This window comes from Lissotriton helveticus, chromosome 3_1 (assembly GCF_964261635.1).
Source record: "Lissotriton helveticus chromosome 3_1, aLisHel1.1, whole genome shotgun sequence".
Lineage (NCBI taxonomy): Eukaryota > Metazoa > Chordata > Amphibia > Caudata > Salamandridae > Lissotriton > Lissotriton helveticus.
This window is the reverse complement of record NC_136061.1, coordinates 768,731,311-768,748,225: the sequence shown is the minus strand read 5'-3', so window position 1 is coordinate 768,748,225 and position 16,915 is coordinate 768,731,311. Positions and strand designations below refer to the sequence as shown.

At 44.2% G+C, this 16,915-nt stretch overlaps 1 protein-coding gene across 2 annotated transcripts in view; it reads right to left on the bottom strand.

The window, feature by feature from the left end:
* Positions 1-16,915, bottom strand: part of DENND2B (DENN domain containing 2B) — a 1,120,876-nt gene that overhangs the window by 503,375 nt on the left and 600,586 nt on the right. For both annotated transcript variants that reach the window (XM_078680987.1, XM_078680986.1), the window contains one exon: positions 1,783-2,991. In XM_078680987.1, coding sequence (XP_078537113.1) covers positions 1,783-2,991 — 1,209 coding nt within the window. The remainder of the gene's footprint in view (positions 1-1,782; positions 2,992-16,915) is intronic.

The window sequence follows — 16,915 nt, the reverse complement described above, 5'->3', positions numbered from 1 at the left end:
AGTCTGCATATGAAGGACATTCACCAATACAGAGAATAATAGTGCACTGAGTATTGTCCATTTTGGAATTGTATGAACACCGAGGTACATATGAATAACGATACCTAGAATATGTGCCGTCATTCCATGATCCTTGGGTTTGTCACACTAATTTGTACAATATGTTTCTTTTTTCTCTTAATTACAAAAGATATGTACGTCAGTAAAGCTGAAGTGAAATCTATTCCAATATTTGTCAAATTCACATTTACAGGATGATGTTTATACCACAGGAGAATGAGACAGATTAATGTATGCAACATTGTTCCCTTTCTTTCTCATTTGCATGGTAAACCAACCTATGTGTGTTTTAATGTGTGCACATGTGAGAGAGAACCTTTTTGTGTATACATTTCTGTTTCTTTTTTTGTCTATATTGTTATCTAGTAGTGCACGGCATACATTCCCTTTCACTGCCTTATACGGTTTTTATTTAGTTTTAACTCGCACATAAGCTATATAAAAGTTGAACAGCTCAAGAATAAAACAAGAAGAAGCAATATGACATCCTGGTAACATAATTTAAAAATATAGCTTTAGATCTCAGCGTGGTATTTGGAGAGGATGTTTGTGTTCTTGTAGACTTGCTTTAAACTGCATTTATATAAATTTGCATTCCTGCCCTACCAGATATTTGTAACAAAATTACAAGTCGCAAAGAGAGCAAAATTGATGAATAGGCGTAATGTCGTAGATAAATATGAGAAATCTGTTTCACCCCCAAACATTAAGATAGAACACAGATTCTCAGGTTCAAAGCTCAAGAGCTGCTAGGTCTGAGCAGTTTATCACATAATTCATAATATCTGCCTGCAAAATTAGCAACTACTAACGTTTTCAGATGGAACAAGCAAATATTAGGAGATCCTTACTTAATAATTGGTATAAGAAAACGATTGGTCATAAATAGCGGTCCTAAACTGAGCAACAACTTTTTGTGACAAGTATTTTGATTTTGGATGCGACTTATATACTATCAGGTCACAATATTAACTCTACAGTCACGAGTGTCGCAGAACAACTTGCCAAATTAAAATTAATTTTAATTAAGGAGGTGGCTATTTTCAATCCCCTGTGATTTGCTGCAAATACTGGGATGGTGGCCTGCAAGGAACAGCAGACCACCATGCCTGCGTCCGCCTTGCCAAATAGGAACCTTTTTTGAAGTAGCAGAACTATTGCTGTTTTTTAATAAAAGCAATAGAAAAGAAGGAAAAATAGGAGCAAAATGGACAGAAGCAAGACATCAGTAATGTGACAAATACATGAAAATCAGACAGAAAACTCTTTAGAAAAAGCAACTGTGGAAATGCAAGTAAATGTTGGAAATGGAAAAGGGAATCCTGTATTACGTGCTGGATTATGAGTAAGAATAAAATGCTTCAAACACGTTCAAAAGTAGCAGCAAGATTAAATGCCCCTTTTGATAGTCCAACTAACTTGTTGCCTGGGAGGTTGTGCAAACCTCTAATACTGCCTTTCAAAATTACTGTAAATTGTTGTAATTTTTTTTTTTTAGGAAAGTCCCAAGTAATCGTAATTAATCGCAGGATAATCTTTTGCCATTCTATAGAGAATACAATGATGTGCAAAGAAGACCTTTCTCTGATGCTAAAAATACGGGGATTTTCATTAATATTATATTGACAGTGTAAAAATAACAATGAGGAAGTAATGCCAAGTTTATAATGAGTATATCTGAAATCAGACTGAATTAAAAGTTATAAAGTTTGACAGTGTTACCTCGTTTGCTGCTTTCTGTGTGCATCCTTCTTCTGTCTCCTTGTGACTGGTGGAGCAGGAGTCAATGGTAGAGGTGGCGGAGGTGAGACACTTGTGCGTGTAGAAGTTAAGCCATTGCTGGGTGAGCCTTTGTGGTTCTTCTCAGCTTCATATTCAAAAGTGCGTTTGGGCTTTGGTACAGGATTTACGGCAGTGTTCGTTGGGCTCTCTGAAATCAGTGCTGGGCTGCTTGAATTTGGGGTGAGAATTTGTTTAGACCTAGCAGTTTTTTCATTTGGGGTCCCAGTTGGGGTTCCAGGTCTACTTGCCAAACTGTCAGAGGCCCCTTTGTTAGCAACCTCATTCACATCTTCAAGAGTCCCTGAGGTTAAGGATTTTTTCCTGCCAAGGTCAACACTGTAGCAGTTGCTGGGTAACTGCGGGATAGCTCTGCTTGGGTTCTCCTTCAGAACCTGCTCAATTTTCTGAATTCTGTTGAGCACTGCGGAGGGCTCACTTCTCGAGTGTCCTCGGTGGAAGGAGTTGGGCTCATTCCTGCTGAGTCTCCTTTCATATTTGCGGAAGGGATCACGGTCCAGCCCTTCCTCCTCCTCGGTTTCTGGGTAGGAGCACTCCGAAAATGTTCTGCTCATTCTCCTGTAGCCTCTAAAGTCAAACGTCTTCTCACTGCATGGAGATGGCAGTATGCTGGGGCATCCCTCACTTCCAAACCTGTCTGCCAGGTCGCCTTTCTCCACACACAAACTCATCCTCTGGGGGAACTCCTTTCTGTTCTCCCATTCTGAGATCTTTCGCTGGATCCCAAGATTCTGGGAGCGAACACTGTTCCGACTGAGCGAAAGGTTCCGAAGGTTTGCTGCGGACCCTAAGGAGAGAGTACTTCTTGCAAGCAGGCAGTTGCCAATCGGGTCCCCAGCAGATGCCTCTTGAACATTCTCCTTTTGGTTCTCGCCCTTGAAAACCGATAGCCTTTTATCTAAGCATCCAATGCTGACCGCTTTCAGGAGGTGCCTTTGTGACTCGGAGTCTGAGTTCAAAGCAGATGTTCCCCTCAGGATTGTCTCCTTCAGACTCCAGTCCTTGATAAATACCTGTGCCTGAGGCACTCTGGTGAGCCTGCTTGACCTGCAGATCTCCTCGCTGTCACTGAGGGGGTAGGCGGGACTCCTTTCTGGGCACAAGACAGGAGGTGGAGAGACAGACTGAGACCTAGAAGCAGAAAAAAATTGATTTAGCATGACTGTGTCTTTTAGTACCAGTTTTTGAAAAAACGAAAAAATAAATGGCTTAATTTGTTTAGGCATTTCATAAGAAGGTAACAGAACAATTCTATTTTCATAGCAACTTTTACTTCTGGTAGAGAGCTTGTTTAAAAGAGTGCTTTATTTGTTTGCCCCTTTGTAAGAAAATGCCATCCTCTTGATTATGACCAATCTCGCGACAAAATACAATTTTACAGAAGTAAAAAATGGTTCCTTCTTCCATCGTTGATGGCCAAATATTAGGGACAAATGCTTATAGTCACAGTTATATTCATGGCATCAACAAGAACTAATATTATTTAGCACGTGTTGAACTAATGTCTAATTACTTCACTATCCCACCCTGCTCCCCGTTAGTGCCCCAAACCGCTGCTCTTCAGCATTCTTCCCACTACCCCAGTAGTATAGCATCCTTTTCACTGGTAGCCCAGTTACCACACCAGCAGACTGTACCACCCTGCCTCATTGTTGTGAAGACCACCCGTTGTTGCATGAATCAGAAGGCCTTAGTTAGAATTTGGAGGATGGGATAGTCTGTCAAACGTGCCATAGGCTACAAGGCACTTGCAGTATGGTGGACGTCTGTCAAGTTTGTGATGGAGTATCCTATTTGCTAAACTCTAAATAAGGCACATAATGCAGCAAGATATAGTGAATCCTTCAACATGATGTCTTCTCCGCTAAAAGGCCACAATCATCTGCTTTTCATCATACTCAATAGTATCCCACTACTATTCTGCTTGCTGGTAGGCCGGTTACCACACCATCCAGACTGTCCCACCGTTCCTCATTGCTGTGAAGACCAAATGTTGTTGCAGGGATCATAGAGCCTTATTTAGAATTTGGAGGACAGAGCAGTCGGTCAAAAATGCCAAAGGCTATACAGCACTTGTAATCATAGGCATCGGAAGGAGCGGTGCCGAGGGTGCTGCAGCACACCCTAAAATATCCATGCTGGAGTTCAAAAGGTGAACAAGCAATACAGATGCCTTAAAATTGTGTTTTTATCTTGTCACATTTGCTGTACCTTCAAAGACAGCGGTCTAGTGTCACGTTTTGTCTTTTTACAAATTGCTGCTTATTAATTTAACATGGAGGTTGCTGTTTACCTTTCTTTCTCAGACTGCAAAGTGAGAGGATTTTATCAAATTAACTATCTGACAATTTTTCTGGGGTATATAGAGTGTGAAATGAAAGACTGTAGAATGTCAGCTTTTTCCAACACATTTCAAAATATATCAAGTTAGGAAAGCACAATTGTAGCAACTTTTTGTAATTCTGAAATGAGATAAAACAAAAATGTTAATAAGATCAAAATAAATCAAGACACTTTACTTGGTGATATGCAAATGATACCTTTTTGCTGAAACCTGATTTCCATGAATTACAGTTTGTGAGCTGTATAGTTGTATCAGTAAAACTGCATGTCAGGTGGAATTTTGTGGCCATTTCAATGGAAATTATTCTGCTAGTAAATGTCAGAGTGTTACCACTCCAAGCTTTAGTAACATATTTGCAAAGTGTGTTCCATGGATCATAGAAACACCGCACAATTTATCCTGGGACTAAAACCTCATCACCTCGAATTGCTAATATTCTTTTATACAACAAAGAAGGAATCTGGAATGTAACATACTTCCCATAGACTGTATGACATCTGAATATTACAAACTAGCCTTGAGAAAGCTCTGGCTAAATCTGCCATATAGGGCGAAACACGTGTCGGCTGTCCCTTTTTCTTAAACATCCTGCCATTAAACATGTTAAAAAAAAGAGTGAAATGGTTTTAAGAATGGACAAAAGGAAATAAAATATCTTCCTTCACTAAATCCCAACTGGACTACTGTGTTGTGTCAAAAAATAAAGGAATGAACCTAATGAAAAAACAGACCGATTGAAGGGAGGAACATATAAGCTTACACCCCTACTCCCATTTGCCAAAACGAGGCTGTAAGGTCCAGAGCCTTGAGCTACGTTCCTCCGAAGTCCCAAAGTCCCATGGGATATCATATCCAACACCAGGATCTCTGGACCGACTTTTTCCCTTGTACTGTTCCAAAATGCACCACCAGTTACCTACTACACCCTTACAACTCACCTGCGGAAAAGCCATAACACTTTTGCTATGCTTGTTCTTTGTGTGATGTTTGGATTTTTGACAACCCCTATGACTTTAGTGATGTAACCGAGATGGCAGAACTCTCACTCTGAAAACTGTTCAAACACCGGTGCTTGTAATACTTGTAATAGGTGGACGGCCCACCCGTCAAGTTTGTGATGGACTATCCTGTTTGCCAAGCTCTAAATAAGGCCTGTAATGTTGCATGATGTAGTCAGTCCTTCACCATGATTTTTGCTGCCCTAAAGAGCCCCAGCCCTCTGCTCACCCTTCCATGTATGGCAACTCTTTACCACTCCATTACTTGCTGCGCTTTCTGTGCCTGTTATCATTGAGAAGACCACACTTCAATGCAGGATACACAACTTTGCAGGATACACAACTTTGAATCATGTGGTCAAGCCTTCGGCATTATCCCTATAATCTCTTATCTTTTCTATTAAAGTGAAAATTGGACACGAAGAAACAGCGAAATGTTTTTGTTTTTTTAACTTAAACTCTGTGCCTCCAGTAAAAAATGATGTCCTCTTTTTGTTTTTAGTGAATCTGGACTGGTCCAAGTCCGAGTTCCACGCTTTCCTTGCCATTCCTCTTAGCTCGGCTGGATGAGCATCTCTGGGGCACCAGCCTTTGCACTGTGAGCCAAAGTTATCATCTGAACTGAATTACTGTGTGACATCAGAATCGCAAGTCAACGCTAAACCAAGCTGGTAAGACGCCCGGGGAGACTTGGCTTGTTTATACTGCATGACAAGGAAAATTTATAGCAAAGTGATTTGGCAAACAAAGGCTAGCAAACTAAGTATGTCAAACTATATCCAACACAGCCAGATGACTCATGAGTGCTACATTCAGTGTCTGGTATTCATGCACGTTGTGTGTGGGGTGGGGTGGCATTTCTTCCATCTGTGGCATACCCTCCCCCCAACTCATCACAAGTATTAGTCATCCTGGCATAAACTTTACCACTAGACATAGCTATTCTTATAGTTTTAAACAAACAATTACGTGTCGACCTCAATTTATTTACTTCGTGGAGCCCTGCATACGATACTTTTTACACAGAATAACAATGTAGAGGTACATGCAAGAACAACATCATGTTTATCTAACGCTTTCTACTAGGGCCATCCAAGCGCTCCGCTGAACCACCACAAACAAGGTTAGAAAAGAGGAGCTTTTATCGTCTTTCAAATAGATGTAGATTGCAGCCGAGGCGAAGGCCTTCCGCAGGTGACTTCAGTCCTAAAAGTTCAGGCAGGTCAACAGCAGAAATTGTGAACCTACATCACACTTTCAAGTTATTGTTACAAATATTTGTGAAACTGGTCACTCTCTATGTAGAGTGACTTGTTTATGTGGATACACAATATGGCGGTAGAGTGAATGAGTATGATCAGCGACTGGGACAGATAAAGTCATAATATGACCTTAACTTCCGCCCTCGTCATCACTTGTGTTAAGCGAAAATGAAATATAAATGAGAAGTTCAACCAGTATTTGGCTTAGTATCTTTTGATTATATAAATGTTTTGCATTATGCAATGTGGCACTGTGTGTGGAAACGTTTATTGTTGGAAGCACTTTTTGGTAGGTGTTTGAATGTAGGTTGTGTACAGAGAGGTGGGCGGGAGCTAAAATTAAGGAGATCCCTGCATAGCCCAAGGGTGGGGTATATTTAAAGCCCTCCTGCTGGGATTGATTTTTGTTTCCCTCGGTTTTTAGTGCCATTTAGCACCCTTCCAATGCAAGTGTCTTTCTCAAGCCTCTACATTGCACCATACAGATGGTGGGTATTTATTTGATACACTCACCTTGCCCAATGGTGTAGGGCTTGGTAAGGGTGGCCAGGGGGCATGCCTGTCCAAATTACAGATTGTGCAAAACGCCACTGCACGCCTTCTGCTGAATATTCCAAGACATAAATCTGTTTTACCAGTGCTTAAGGAACTACACTGGTTGCCAGTGAGGAAGAGGATTGAGTTTAAGGCTCTCTGCATCGCGTTTAAGGCCATGCATGATATTGGAACGGGCTTTTTTTAAACATAATCTACAGCCTTATGTACCTGTTCACAATCTTCGTTCTTCCCATTCCCACAACATGATAACTCCCAGGTTTAAAAAATCTTCCTGGGGTGGAAGAAGTTTTCTGGTCGGTATGACCAGACTTTGGAACGCTCTTCCGCTACGGTTAAAACAAGAAACACACTTGTTGGCCTTCAGTAAGGCCTTGAAGACCTGGCTATTAAACCTCTGAGGGGCCATGAATCATCCAGTTAATTTCAGTTGATGAGCTAGCACCTTGACACCTTTGGGTTGAATGTTTGCGCTTTATAATTTGCCTTTTCATTTAATTTCCTTTCATGTCGGCTTACCACGCCACCATGCCAAATGGTATGGGGGATTAAGTGGGCACCTCCCATCCATGACCTTCCTGCCCTGGACAAGGATGCAGGGAAGTGCTTGATCTAGAAGAACCAGTCAGATTGCAGCTCCAGCAACTATTCATGGGTCGGAACCATGTTCCGGGCCAGCCCCAGTGCTTCCTGACTGCGTTCTGGTGCTCTGGGCTAACACCAGGGCTAGTGCAATGGCACCCACACATTCTGTGTGCTTCCGGTGTATCAGCAGATGGCTTGGTTGTAGAGAGGGTTCTTATTTTGTTTTTGCAGAAGGCCCGGCACAAATACCTCACTTAAAATACAATTAGTAACTCCAGATGCACGAGTCTTATTCAGGTTGGTTGGATGCAGTTTAAGTTCCAAACCTGGAACTTAGTAAAACCTTACTTAAGGTTTGAGGGATACACCTACCAGATGAAATAAAGACTGTCGGCCTGCCACCTCACATGATGCTAGTGAGATGTGAAACATTGTCTTTCTTCTTTTTTTTGTCACTCTGTATGTTGTAAGAGCTGGCACTGTAAGAATATTTACTGTATTTTTGTATGTTTTTTAATTACATCAATAATAACGAGTTAGACGGTACTTCGTTACAGGGCGAGTCTCCTTGACAAAGATGGTGATGCTCCCCAGCCTACTGTATTTTTTTCATAATCTCCCGGTTCACCTTTTTAAATCCACCTTTCGCACATTACACTCAGCGTTGGGCTGCTTTATACGAAAGTGAGGAGGCGCGTTGCGCTCCGCACATTGCAGTTGCCTGTGGAGCAGGGTGGGGCCCCTAATTTTGAGCATTATCATCTGGCGGTGCAGGTGCAGTGGCCTACACGCTGACTGGTCGCCTTACAGAGGAACCGGGCCTCGCTGACATTACCCAGGCGCGGCAAATAGTCCATCATACCTTCCTACCTAATGAAAAACTCCTGCCACATGTGAACACTTTGTTTTGGATTGTATATACCAGTCTACGCTGCAGTTTGCGACTCTGCCGTGCACACCTGGTTACTCTCCTGAAATTCCACTGATCTCACTTGAGGCCTTTGGGACCATGCTGGGTAGGGCAGAGGTGGGAGCCTGGGAGGCAGCAGGAAATAGCACCCTAGGGGCACTCTTCTGAGATAGTGTCCTATTGCCCAATGAGCAGTTGTGTGTACAGTGTGATGTGCCTGTGGGGCATTTTCTAGCTTACGGGAGATTGCTGACATTACTGGAGAGACCCATCATAGATACTGAACCTGCCCAACAACCTCTGATACATACATTATATGTACTGGGTAGCGTCCGGAAACGTATTACATGGCTGGTCAGAGCCCTCGCATTCACCAACAGGATACCCTATCTGCGATTCGGAGATGCAGACGTGGGCAGAGAGTTAACATAGAAGGAGTGAGAGAAGGTGTTACACTATTCTAGGAAAGTAACGCGGAATGCAAAGTTCCAATATATTCAGCAGAGTATCCTCTATAGGGCCTATCTTACTCCCGCTGGCTTGCACCACATATTTGGTTCATTCTTGCAGTGCCACAGAGGCCCACAGCTGAGAGCGGATATGCTGCACATGTTCTGAAACTGCCCGGAGGCGGTGTATGGGGAGGGGTGTCTGGAGCACTGGAGGAGGTGACTGGTCGCTTGGATGTATGTACACTGGAGAGTGCTCTGCTGGGTCTAAGGGTGCAAAGGTAACTACCGGATTCATTGGTTTAGCACTACTGGTCACTCATAGGCTCATTGCTTTGCACTGGAAAGCACAGACACTGCCAGGACTACTACTGTGGTGTAGGGTGATGCTTAAAGGGGGGCATACCGAGATCGTGGCACTCAGGTGAGAGGAGGCTTGTTGGTTGTGCCAATATCCTACTTCAGCGGACTGGGAAACACTACTGGGGGGTTTACATAAATATAGTGAGGGTCTGGCTGACTAGTGGTATTATTGCTTCGCCCACTGTGGAGTGATTCTGGCACACTTGAGACATTTGGGATTTCCTCCTAGCAATTACACCTGCTTCAGGCAGCTGTGTCTCCATACTGGCTGCTCTGTGGGATTATTGCTGCTAAATATATATTTATTCTTCCTGTGCTATGAACCCCAGTAATTGCTCTGCAGGAGCTATGTTGCCTTAACAAGACACGATTAGTTGCCAAGATTGTCTTATCGCAATCCTTGGGGTGCCCCTTGATATGCAATGGAAAGGTTGTACTATGTTAGTGCTACAATTGGCCGACTGAGGAGCTGTCACCGCATGGTTTTGTTGGTTTTGTTTTTAATTTTTTTTTATTATGCAAGATAAACAGGCTGGACCTGGAACTCCTACTGATATTGTCGTAATGGCATGGTTCTTACTTGTAATGTAAAGGAGACGCCGTATGTCAACATGCGTACTGAATTGATATGATGTAACTGCCTGTACTGTTATTAAAGGAAACAAAATTGGCACAAAAAAAGTAGCTAGACAATACTTGCTAATAAATGTTTATTTTTATCCCGGGGGACATATGTTTTCACCCCTAAAGTAACAAAAGAACGATACCAAAGTGCAAGGTTTCAAACATATGCTTTTGAGTTTACAGGCAGTTTGATTCGGGTACATAATTTATTGGGCTATATCACTAGCCTGTAACCTGTGGCCTACCCTAGGCTCTCTTCAACAAAATCATTACCTCACTCAGTTAACGTACATAAAATGCAAAATTGTGATTTACACAATACTAACGGTGCTCTGCAGCAGGCGCATTAATCCTCTAAGATATTTTACGCCGAGTCAAACCTGTGACAGATATTGCACAAACATCCTTGTAATAAGCGTGTAAGCTACCTGAGCATTATACCCCGCGACAGTCTGGATGTACAATGATCGCTACAGCTGTTGCTTTAGCCAACTAAGCTATCTTATTAGGCATGTTAATTGAGATGAAGTAAGCGAAACCAGAGCTGTTGTGCCGACATATTTTCTTGCTGCCAATGTCCTTGGTGGGCTGATGGTCAAAGATAATGACTATATTGAGTCATTGACTCTACTCATGAGATCGGTTTTCCTGCCTTCCCATTTGTTTCACCTTCACCGGACCTCTACTTATTAGCTCCAGAAGTACATGTGTATATTTCCAGCACTTTTAATGAGGTAGTTGTTCATCAGCTCCTGCGCCCTCCTCTTGCCCTAAATTAGAAGGCGGTGGCACGCTTATCTGTCTCCATATCTGCAAACATCAAGAAAGGTACAAAAAAAGTGTCCTGACAAAGTTGACAATTCTGACAAAATTGCAGCAATGTATTGTTTCCCTACCTTGCCCTTGGCTGAAGGCCTTTTACTAATCTCTCCTGATGTTCGCAAACATTAAGAGAGATTTGAAAAAATACAAGCGTGCCTGCCTACAAAATGACTTAGCCCGTATTATTTCTTTTTAGGTCTCGCCTAGCGAAGCAGCGCATGTGCTGCTCGCCTAGGCGCTATCTATTGTCTTGTCTTTTTCAGAGGAAGGGGAATAGGAGATGTGCACGTGCCCGGACAGGCGATGTGCACGTGTACAGCTCCCGGCGTTTTCAGGACAACGCGTGCATGGCGCGCTTTTACTTTCCCTCCCTCCCCTTTCGGGTAGCCAACGCTGGCTGCCTCATGTCTCGTTTGTTTCTTACTCTATTTTATTGTTTTTAAAGCTGCGTCTTGGGAACTATTTATTTATAAAGTTTTATATAGCACAAACTTGATCCCGAAGGATATCAGAGCGCTTTACAATTTGAGGCACAGGAAACAAATCAGAACATTAGTCTAACATAGGGAAAGAAAAAATGCTTATAATACATTTTCTGGACATTTCCTTTACCTCAGGAAAGAACGTAATCAACTTACCCGGGCGGCGAGTGGGATTTGTGGTGTTACAGCGCCCAGGGACAGGACAGGAATGAGAGGCAGGAAGTTGCCGGCGCCAATGGCAAGTTTGTGTCATCGATTTCAGCAGCCGTGCATTACAAAAGAAATGCGCGGCTGCCGCTCTCGTACCCGAAGGCGGGCATGCCATCCTGCGCCCGCACCGAATGCCCACCCCTCCACCCACTCCCCACCACTTGCTGTGTCCTTACCCCTGGCCTCCCCACTCCGCACGCATCCCAGCAGATCAGGTAAACGCCATCACTGCAGATAAACCTACCATTAAGGAGATATATGTGCAGCATTATGAGTTTTATTTCCCAAACTGCACGTGCATCGAAGGAATATCTAACGAGATGATGAAACCGATTTCCAGCTATCTGTGCTGCTGTGGAATTAAAGTGTGAGGTCAGCCTGTAGCCAGGTATCCCTCCCGAGGCCCTGTCCCCCTCCCTCCATCCCGCCGCAAATGATGCTTGGATTTCACTGTAATGGGCTAGAGAGAGATGAAAACTGCTTCAAGGCTAAACCACCGAGTCCATGCAGACAAAGAGACATGCATCCTTCGACCTGGAGGAGGGATGTCAAATCTGGACACCGTAGTGAGGCGACATGGCGAGGCGTCCTTATAGGCGTGCTCCAGAGGCTGATGCCGAGGACCGTCATGGTGCAAGAGAAGAACCAGCTCACTGTCTCGCCCGACACCCCAAGAGTGCTTCTGTCTGAGGCGGCTGTGGACATCTAGTACGGACTCGAGGTATGACCAGGTGGGTAGGTCATTGCAGCCTATTGTCCGCTCTCCTGTTATTTCACCGTGTGTGAGTGAGTGAATACATGTCTCTTGCTCTCCCTTACTGCACAAACTGATGGGCGTCCCACAGACAGGATTTCCATGTTTAGCAGTCTAGGATTAATTGTGATCTTTTAATTTTACTTGCTTGTGATCCTGCAGGAAGGTCTTGCAAAACCATTGGCAGATTGTCAGTAAATGCAATAAACCTCTTGAAACCTATAAGCTTTAACCATAGAAATGCAAAGTTGCCACGTTGGCTGACATGGTTTGAGTGTATTTTCTAGTGGCATCTAGCAGAATATTGGGAATGGTATCAGGCAGAATATTGGGAATGCGTTTTCCTCCTCTTCACATTGTTAATATGACTGTGTCGGATCTGTGCTAAAAAAACACATGTGGTACTGCATTTGTAATCTGGAGTGAGGACAAAAATATGAGTCATTTTTACAGAGGGGATTGTTGATATAGATGACGGTGAAAAGTAGTAAATCTGATACAGCCGCTTGTAATATTGCTTAGTTCATGTGACGCGACAGCCCATGCCGCAAGTGACACCTCAGTTTCTCTTTTAGTCTGTAACAAGGAAGAGAAAACGTTGTTCTGTGTCTCCCTCGATGCTGCACCTCTTGTGGGAACTGCAGGCCTCCCTCCATCGTTATGTAGTGAAAATGAATAAAGGAGACTTACACTATATCACCAACAGATGCCCGATTCAGCTTATACCAAAAGTTAATTCAGGGCAAATAGAATTGATGCAAAAACGTAATATAAAACAGAACATTATTCCTTCGTATAGATGCACACACCTTCTTTACCATTATCTGTGCACACTTGTGTGTGCAACTACATTTAGTGCAGCTCAAAACCAAATTTCTGTTCTGAGGCCGGTTCAACCCACTTCTCATTTCAAAGTGTGTATGTGTGTGCTGCAACATCACAAAATAAAATGATGAACGAAGTGGTGAAACTTTTCAAACACTCTCCACCAGTCACAGATCTGTGTTAAACCCATTGTTATTTTGCTCGCCACGTCACCCCAGTATGGACCCAGCCATATGCAAATCAGTCTTGACCCTACTCCCCAAGGGAACAGTCCAGCCCAAACTGCCTGGCCAGGCGCTCCCTGGACTTGAAACAAGCATCCTAGGACCGGTTTGGGGTTTTACCCTCATCAGCCAGGTTAGCTTGAATTAAGTGGCACTGCCAGCAAGGGAGCAACATTTGTGCATACCCTTTTTTTGTATGTGTATATTGCAGCAGTGATACTCGCTGCTTGGTCAAACATACACAATAGAGGGAATAATATGTTTAGAAAAAATACATTAAAGAAAAAAATGACTGCAGTCAAGCAGGTTTTTAAAAAAAATGATTACAACTAATTTCTATTCTTAGCAATACTTAATTCGAATTGATCTTTATTGGAACCGTTCGTTAGGGAGTGTTCCCTTAAATCACTTACTTGCAGTAAGTGCATAATTAGTGTGTGATCTCCAGACACTGTGTCGGATAGGTGAGTTCTCTGAAACGATGATGAGGGAAAAATGAATCCACTGGGACACAGAACTTAGGTAGTCACTCATACGAATGCTCTAAAAGTCCCCACACTGTTTTTTCCAAATATAAGTAACTAATTCGAACCCATTTTTTACAGGTGTGCTGATCAGTCTTTGAAGATCTGTTATTTATGAACTATTCTCTTTAACTTGGAATTATTGTATACAATAATTTTTTGGCCCGGTTTATTTCCAAAGAGTGTGTATTTCCTTCAACATTAATGTTACTTTGACATAACTCTTGGTGTTTTAACACTTGAACTCGCAGATGCAGCCTTCAGAAATTGTCAATTGGTAAATTAAAAAATACATTCTGACCTTTCTGAGGGACACCCTGCTGTAGAGTGCTTTAGATTTACTGAACATTTGGACTGAATTCCTTCAAGGAATATTATTACAGCAAACAAAATGAAGATATATTTGAGAGAGCAATCTGTCTGGCAGCTGTTCGTGTTCCTCTGAAAGTTACTATATGATATAATAGAGCACTTTCATAATTGTGTGATGTCTGTAGACGAGAAATTATATTCACCCACATCTTCGTTGGTGGAGAATCTGAACAAATAACGTTGTCTGTTTGTATCAACGCATTGTGTTTGTACAGTCTTGTTTGAAAGGCTTTCAGTGCAAGGAAGATTGTCTTCAATTCTAGGTAATTGATGTGCTTTGTCGCATCTGTTGGCGTCCACAGTCCCCTCACCTTGAGCTCCTCCATGTGAGCGCCCCATCCCTTCAGGGATGCGTCTGTGGTGATGGTCACTATTGGCGTTGGGGGCGTTAGAGGCTTTCCCCTTGTTATGTTCTCCATGGTCCACCATGTCATCTCCTTCTGCACTGCGTGCGTTACAACAACTAGATCCTCCCAACTGCCTGTAGCTTGTGACCATTGCTCCTGTAGCCATTCTTGAATGGGTCTCATGTGGAGTCGTACATTTGGTACCAGGTGGATGCATGATGCCATCATGCCCATGATCTTGCTCGCATTCCTCACTGTCCGAGCTTGTCCCTTCCGGTAGAGGCGAGTTTCCTTCACCAGCGCCCTCGCCCTCTTCTCGCTGGGGAATACCCTGCCCTGTAAGGTGTTGATCTGTGCTCCCAGGAAGATCTTCACTTGTTCCGGCTCCATTGATGATTTCTTCCAATGGATGGAGAACCCCAGGTTTATGAGCGTGCTCGTCACTGTATGTGCGTGCTGCTTGCATTTCTGGTAGGAGTTTGCTTTCACCAGCCAGTCGTCCAGGTAAGGGTATACGTGTATTCCTTGCCTTAGTAGGTGTGCTGCGACTGCTGCGAGGCACTTTGTGAAAACTCTTGGTGCTGATTTTAGCCCGAAAGCCAGTGTCGTGAACTGGTAGTGGCTTTCTCAGATGGTGAACCTGAGCATGTGTTTGTGCTTTCTGTTCATTGGGATGTGCAGGTAGGCGTCTTTGAGGTCTATTGTGACCATGAAGATCCCGATCTGCAATTGCGGGAGCACCTCTTGCAGGGAGGTCATTTTGAATTTTTGAGTTCTTATGAATTTGTTCAGGAACCGTAAGTCCAGAATGGGTCTCATTGTCTCGTCTACTTTTGGTACCAGGAAGTACGTTGAGTATATTCCTGTGTTTCTTTCCTTGAAGGGTACCCGTTCTATGGCCTGCTTCCGCAGGAGTTCCTTTGCCTCCTCCTGAAGACACTGCAGCTGCTTGCTTGCTAGTGGTTTTCTTTTTGGTTTTCTGCTTGTTGGCCTCCCCTCCAACTCTATGCAGTATCCGAATTGGATAATGTTGAGGATCCATTTGTCTGATGTGATTTCTCTCCATTCTTGGAGGTAAAATCTTAATCTTCCTCCCACTGGTGTCATGTGGTCGTAGGTGTCTAGTTTGTCCTGACCCCTCTGTACGTGCTGCCCCCTGGGATCTTTTCTGTGGGCGGGCACACAGAGTTTTTTGAAGTCACTTAGAGGCGGGCTGCTGTCCCCCTCTTCTATTCTGTCCATGTCCATTTCCTCTCCCACGAAAGGACTGGCCTCTTTGTTGGTACTGCCAGGACTGCTTCTGCTGACCCTGTTGAGCCTGCGAGTCTGCCTGGTGCGCTTGTTGGAAAGCCTGGTGTGATGTACCTGGCTGGTTTCCACCTCTCCCGCCGGGCCTCCGTGACGGGGTGCCCCTTTTGTTGCCTCTGAACTGCAATGCTCCCATGGATCTTGCTGTTTCGTTATCTTTTTTCAGTTGACTGAGCTTTTCATCAACTGTTGTTCCGAAAAGCGTGTCGCCGTTGAACGGTGTGTTCAGGATGCTGTGTTGCACCTCCGGTTTGAAACCTGAGATCCTGAGCCAGGCGTGTCTCCTTTCTGTGACACCCATCATCATGAGCCTGCTGGCGGTGTCTGCCCCATCCAGGGCCGTCTTAAGGCAAGAATTTGCCGCGTTCTTCCCTTCTTCAACCAGTTTTTCGGCCTTCTGCCTGGCATCCTGGGGCAGGTCCTTCACCAACTGTCCCAGGTCCTCCATGATCTGGTACATGTGCCTGTTTATCAGGGCGTTGGAATTAGCCATGCGCCAGTGGGTCACGGCATTCCGTTCGATCCTTCTGCCCACCAGATCCATCCTCTTGCTCTCCTTATCCGGTGGTGGACCAGAGGTAGTGGGTACGTTAGCCCTCTTCCTTGCTGTGGCCGTGATAATGGAGTCTGCGGAGACCGTGCCCTGAATGTAGGCTGGGTCCTTTGAGGAATGTTTGTACTTCTTCTCTGTTCTGGGAGTTACTGCCTTGCATGTTGCGGGTTCCCTGAATGCTTCCTTCCCCTGAGCCAAGACGCTGTCGAGCATTGGAAGGTACTGGCTCCTTGTTTGTGTTGGGAGCAATGTCTCTAGAAGGAAGTCTGCTTTCTGCTTCTCTTCGTCGAGCTTGAGCTTGAATGCTGCTGCGGCAGATTTTATCACCGAGTTGTAGGCCCCGATGTCGTCCGGCGGCGAGGGCCTCGAGGGGTATGTGTCGACCGCCTCCTCCGGGCTGTCGGTGTCGACATCTAGGTAATCTACCTCCTGTAGGTCAGAGGATGCCGACTCTGCGTCCATCCTGCTGTCCTCTTCCTCCCCATAGTTGTAACTATCGTAGGGATTCTCGTACTCTTCTTGGTCGTCGACCACCTCAACGTCC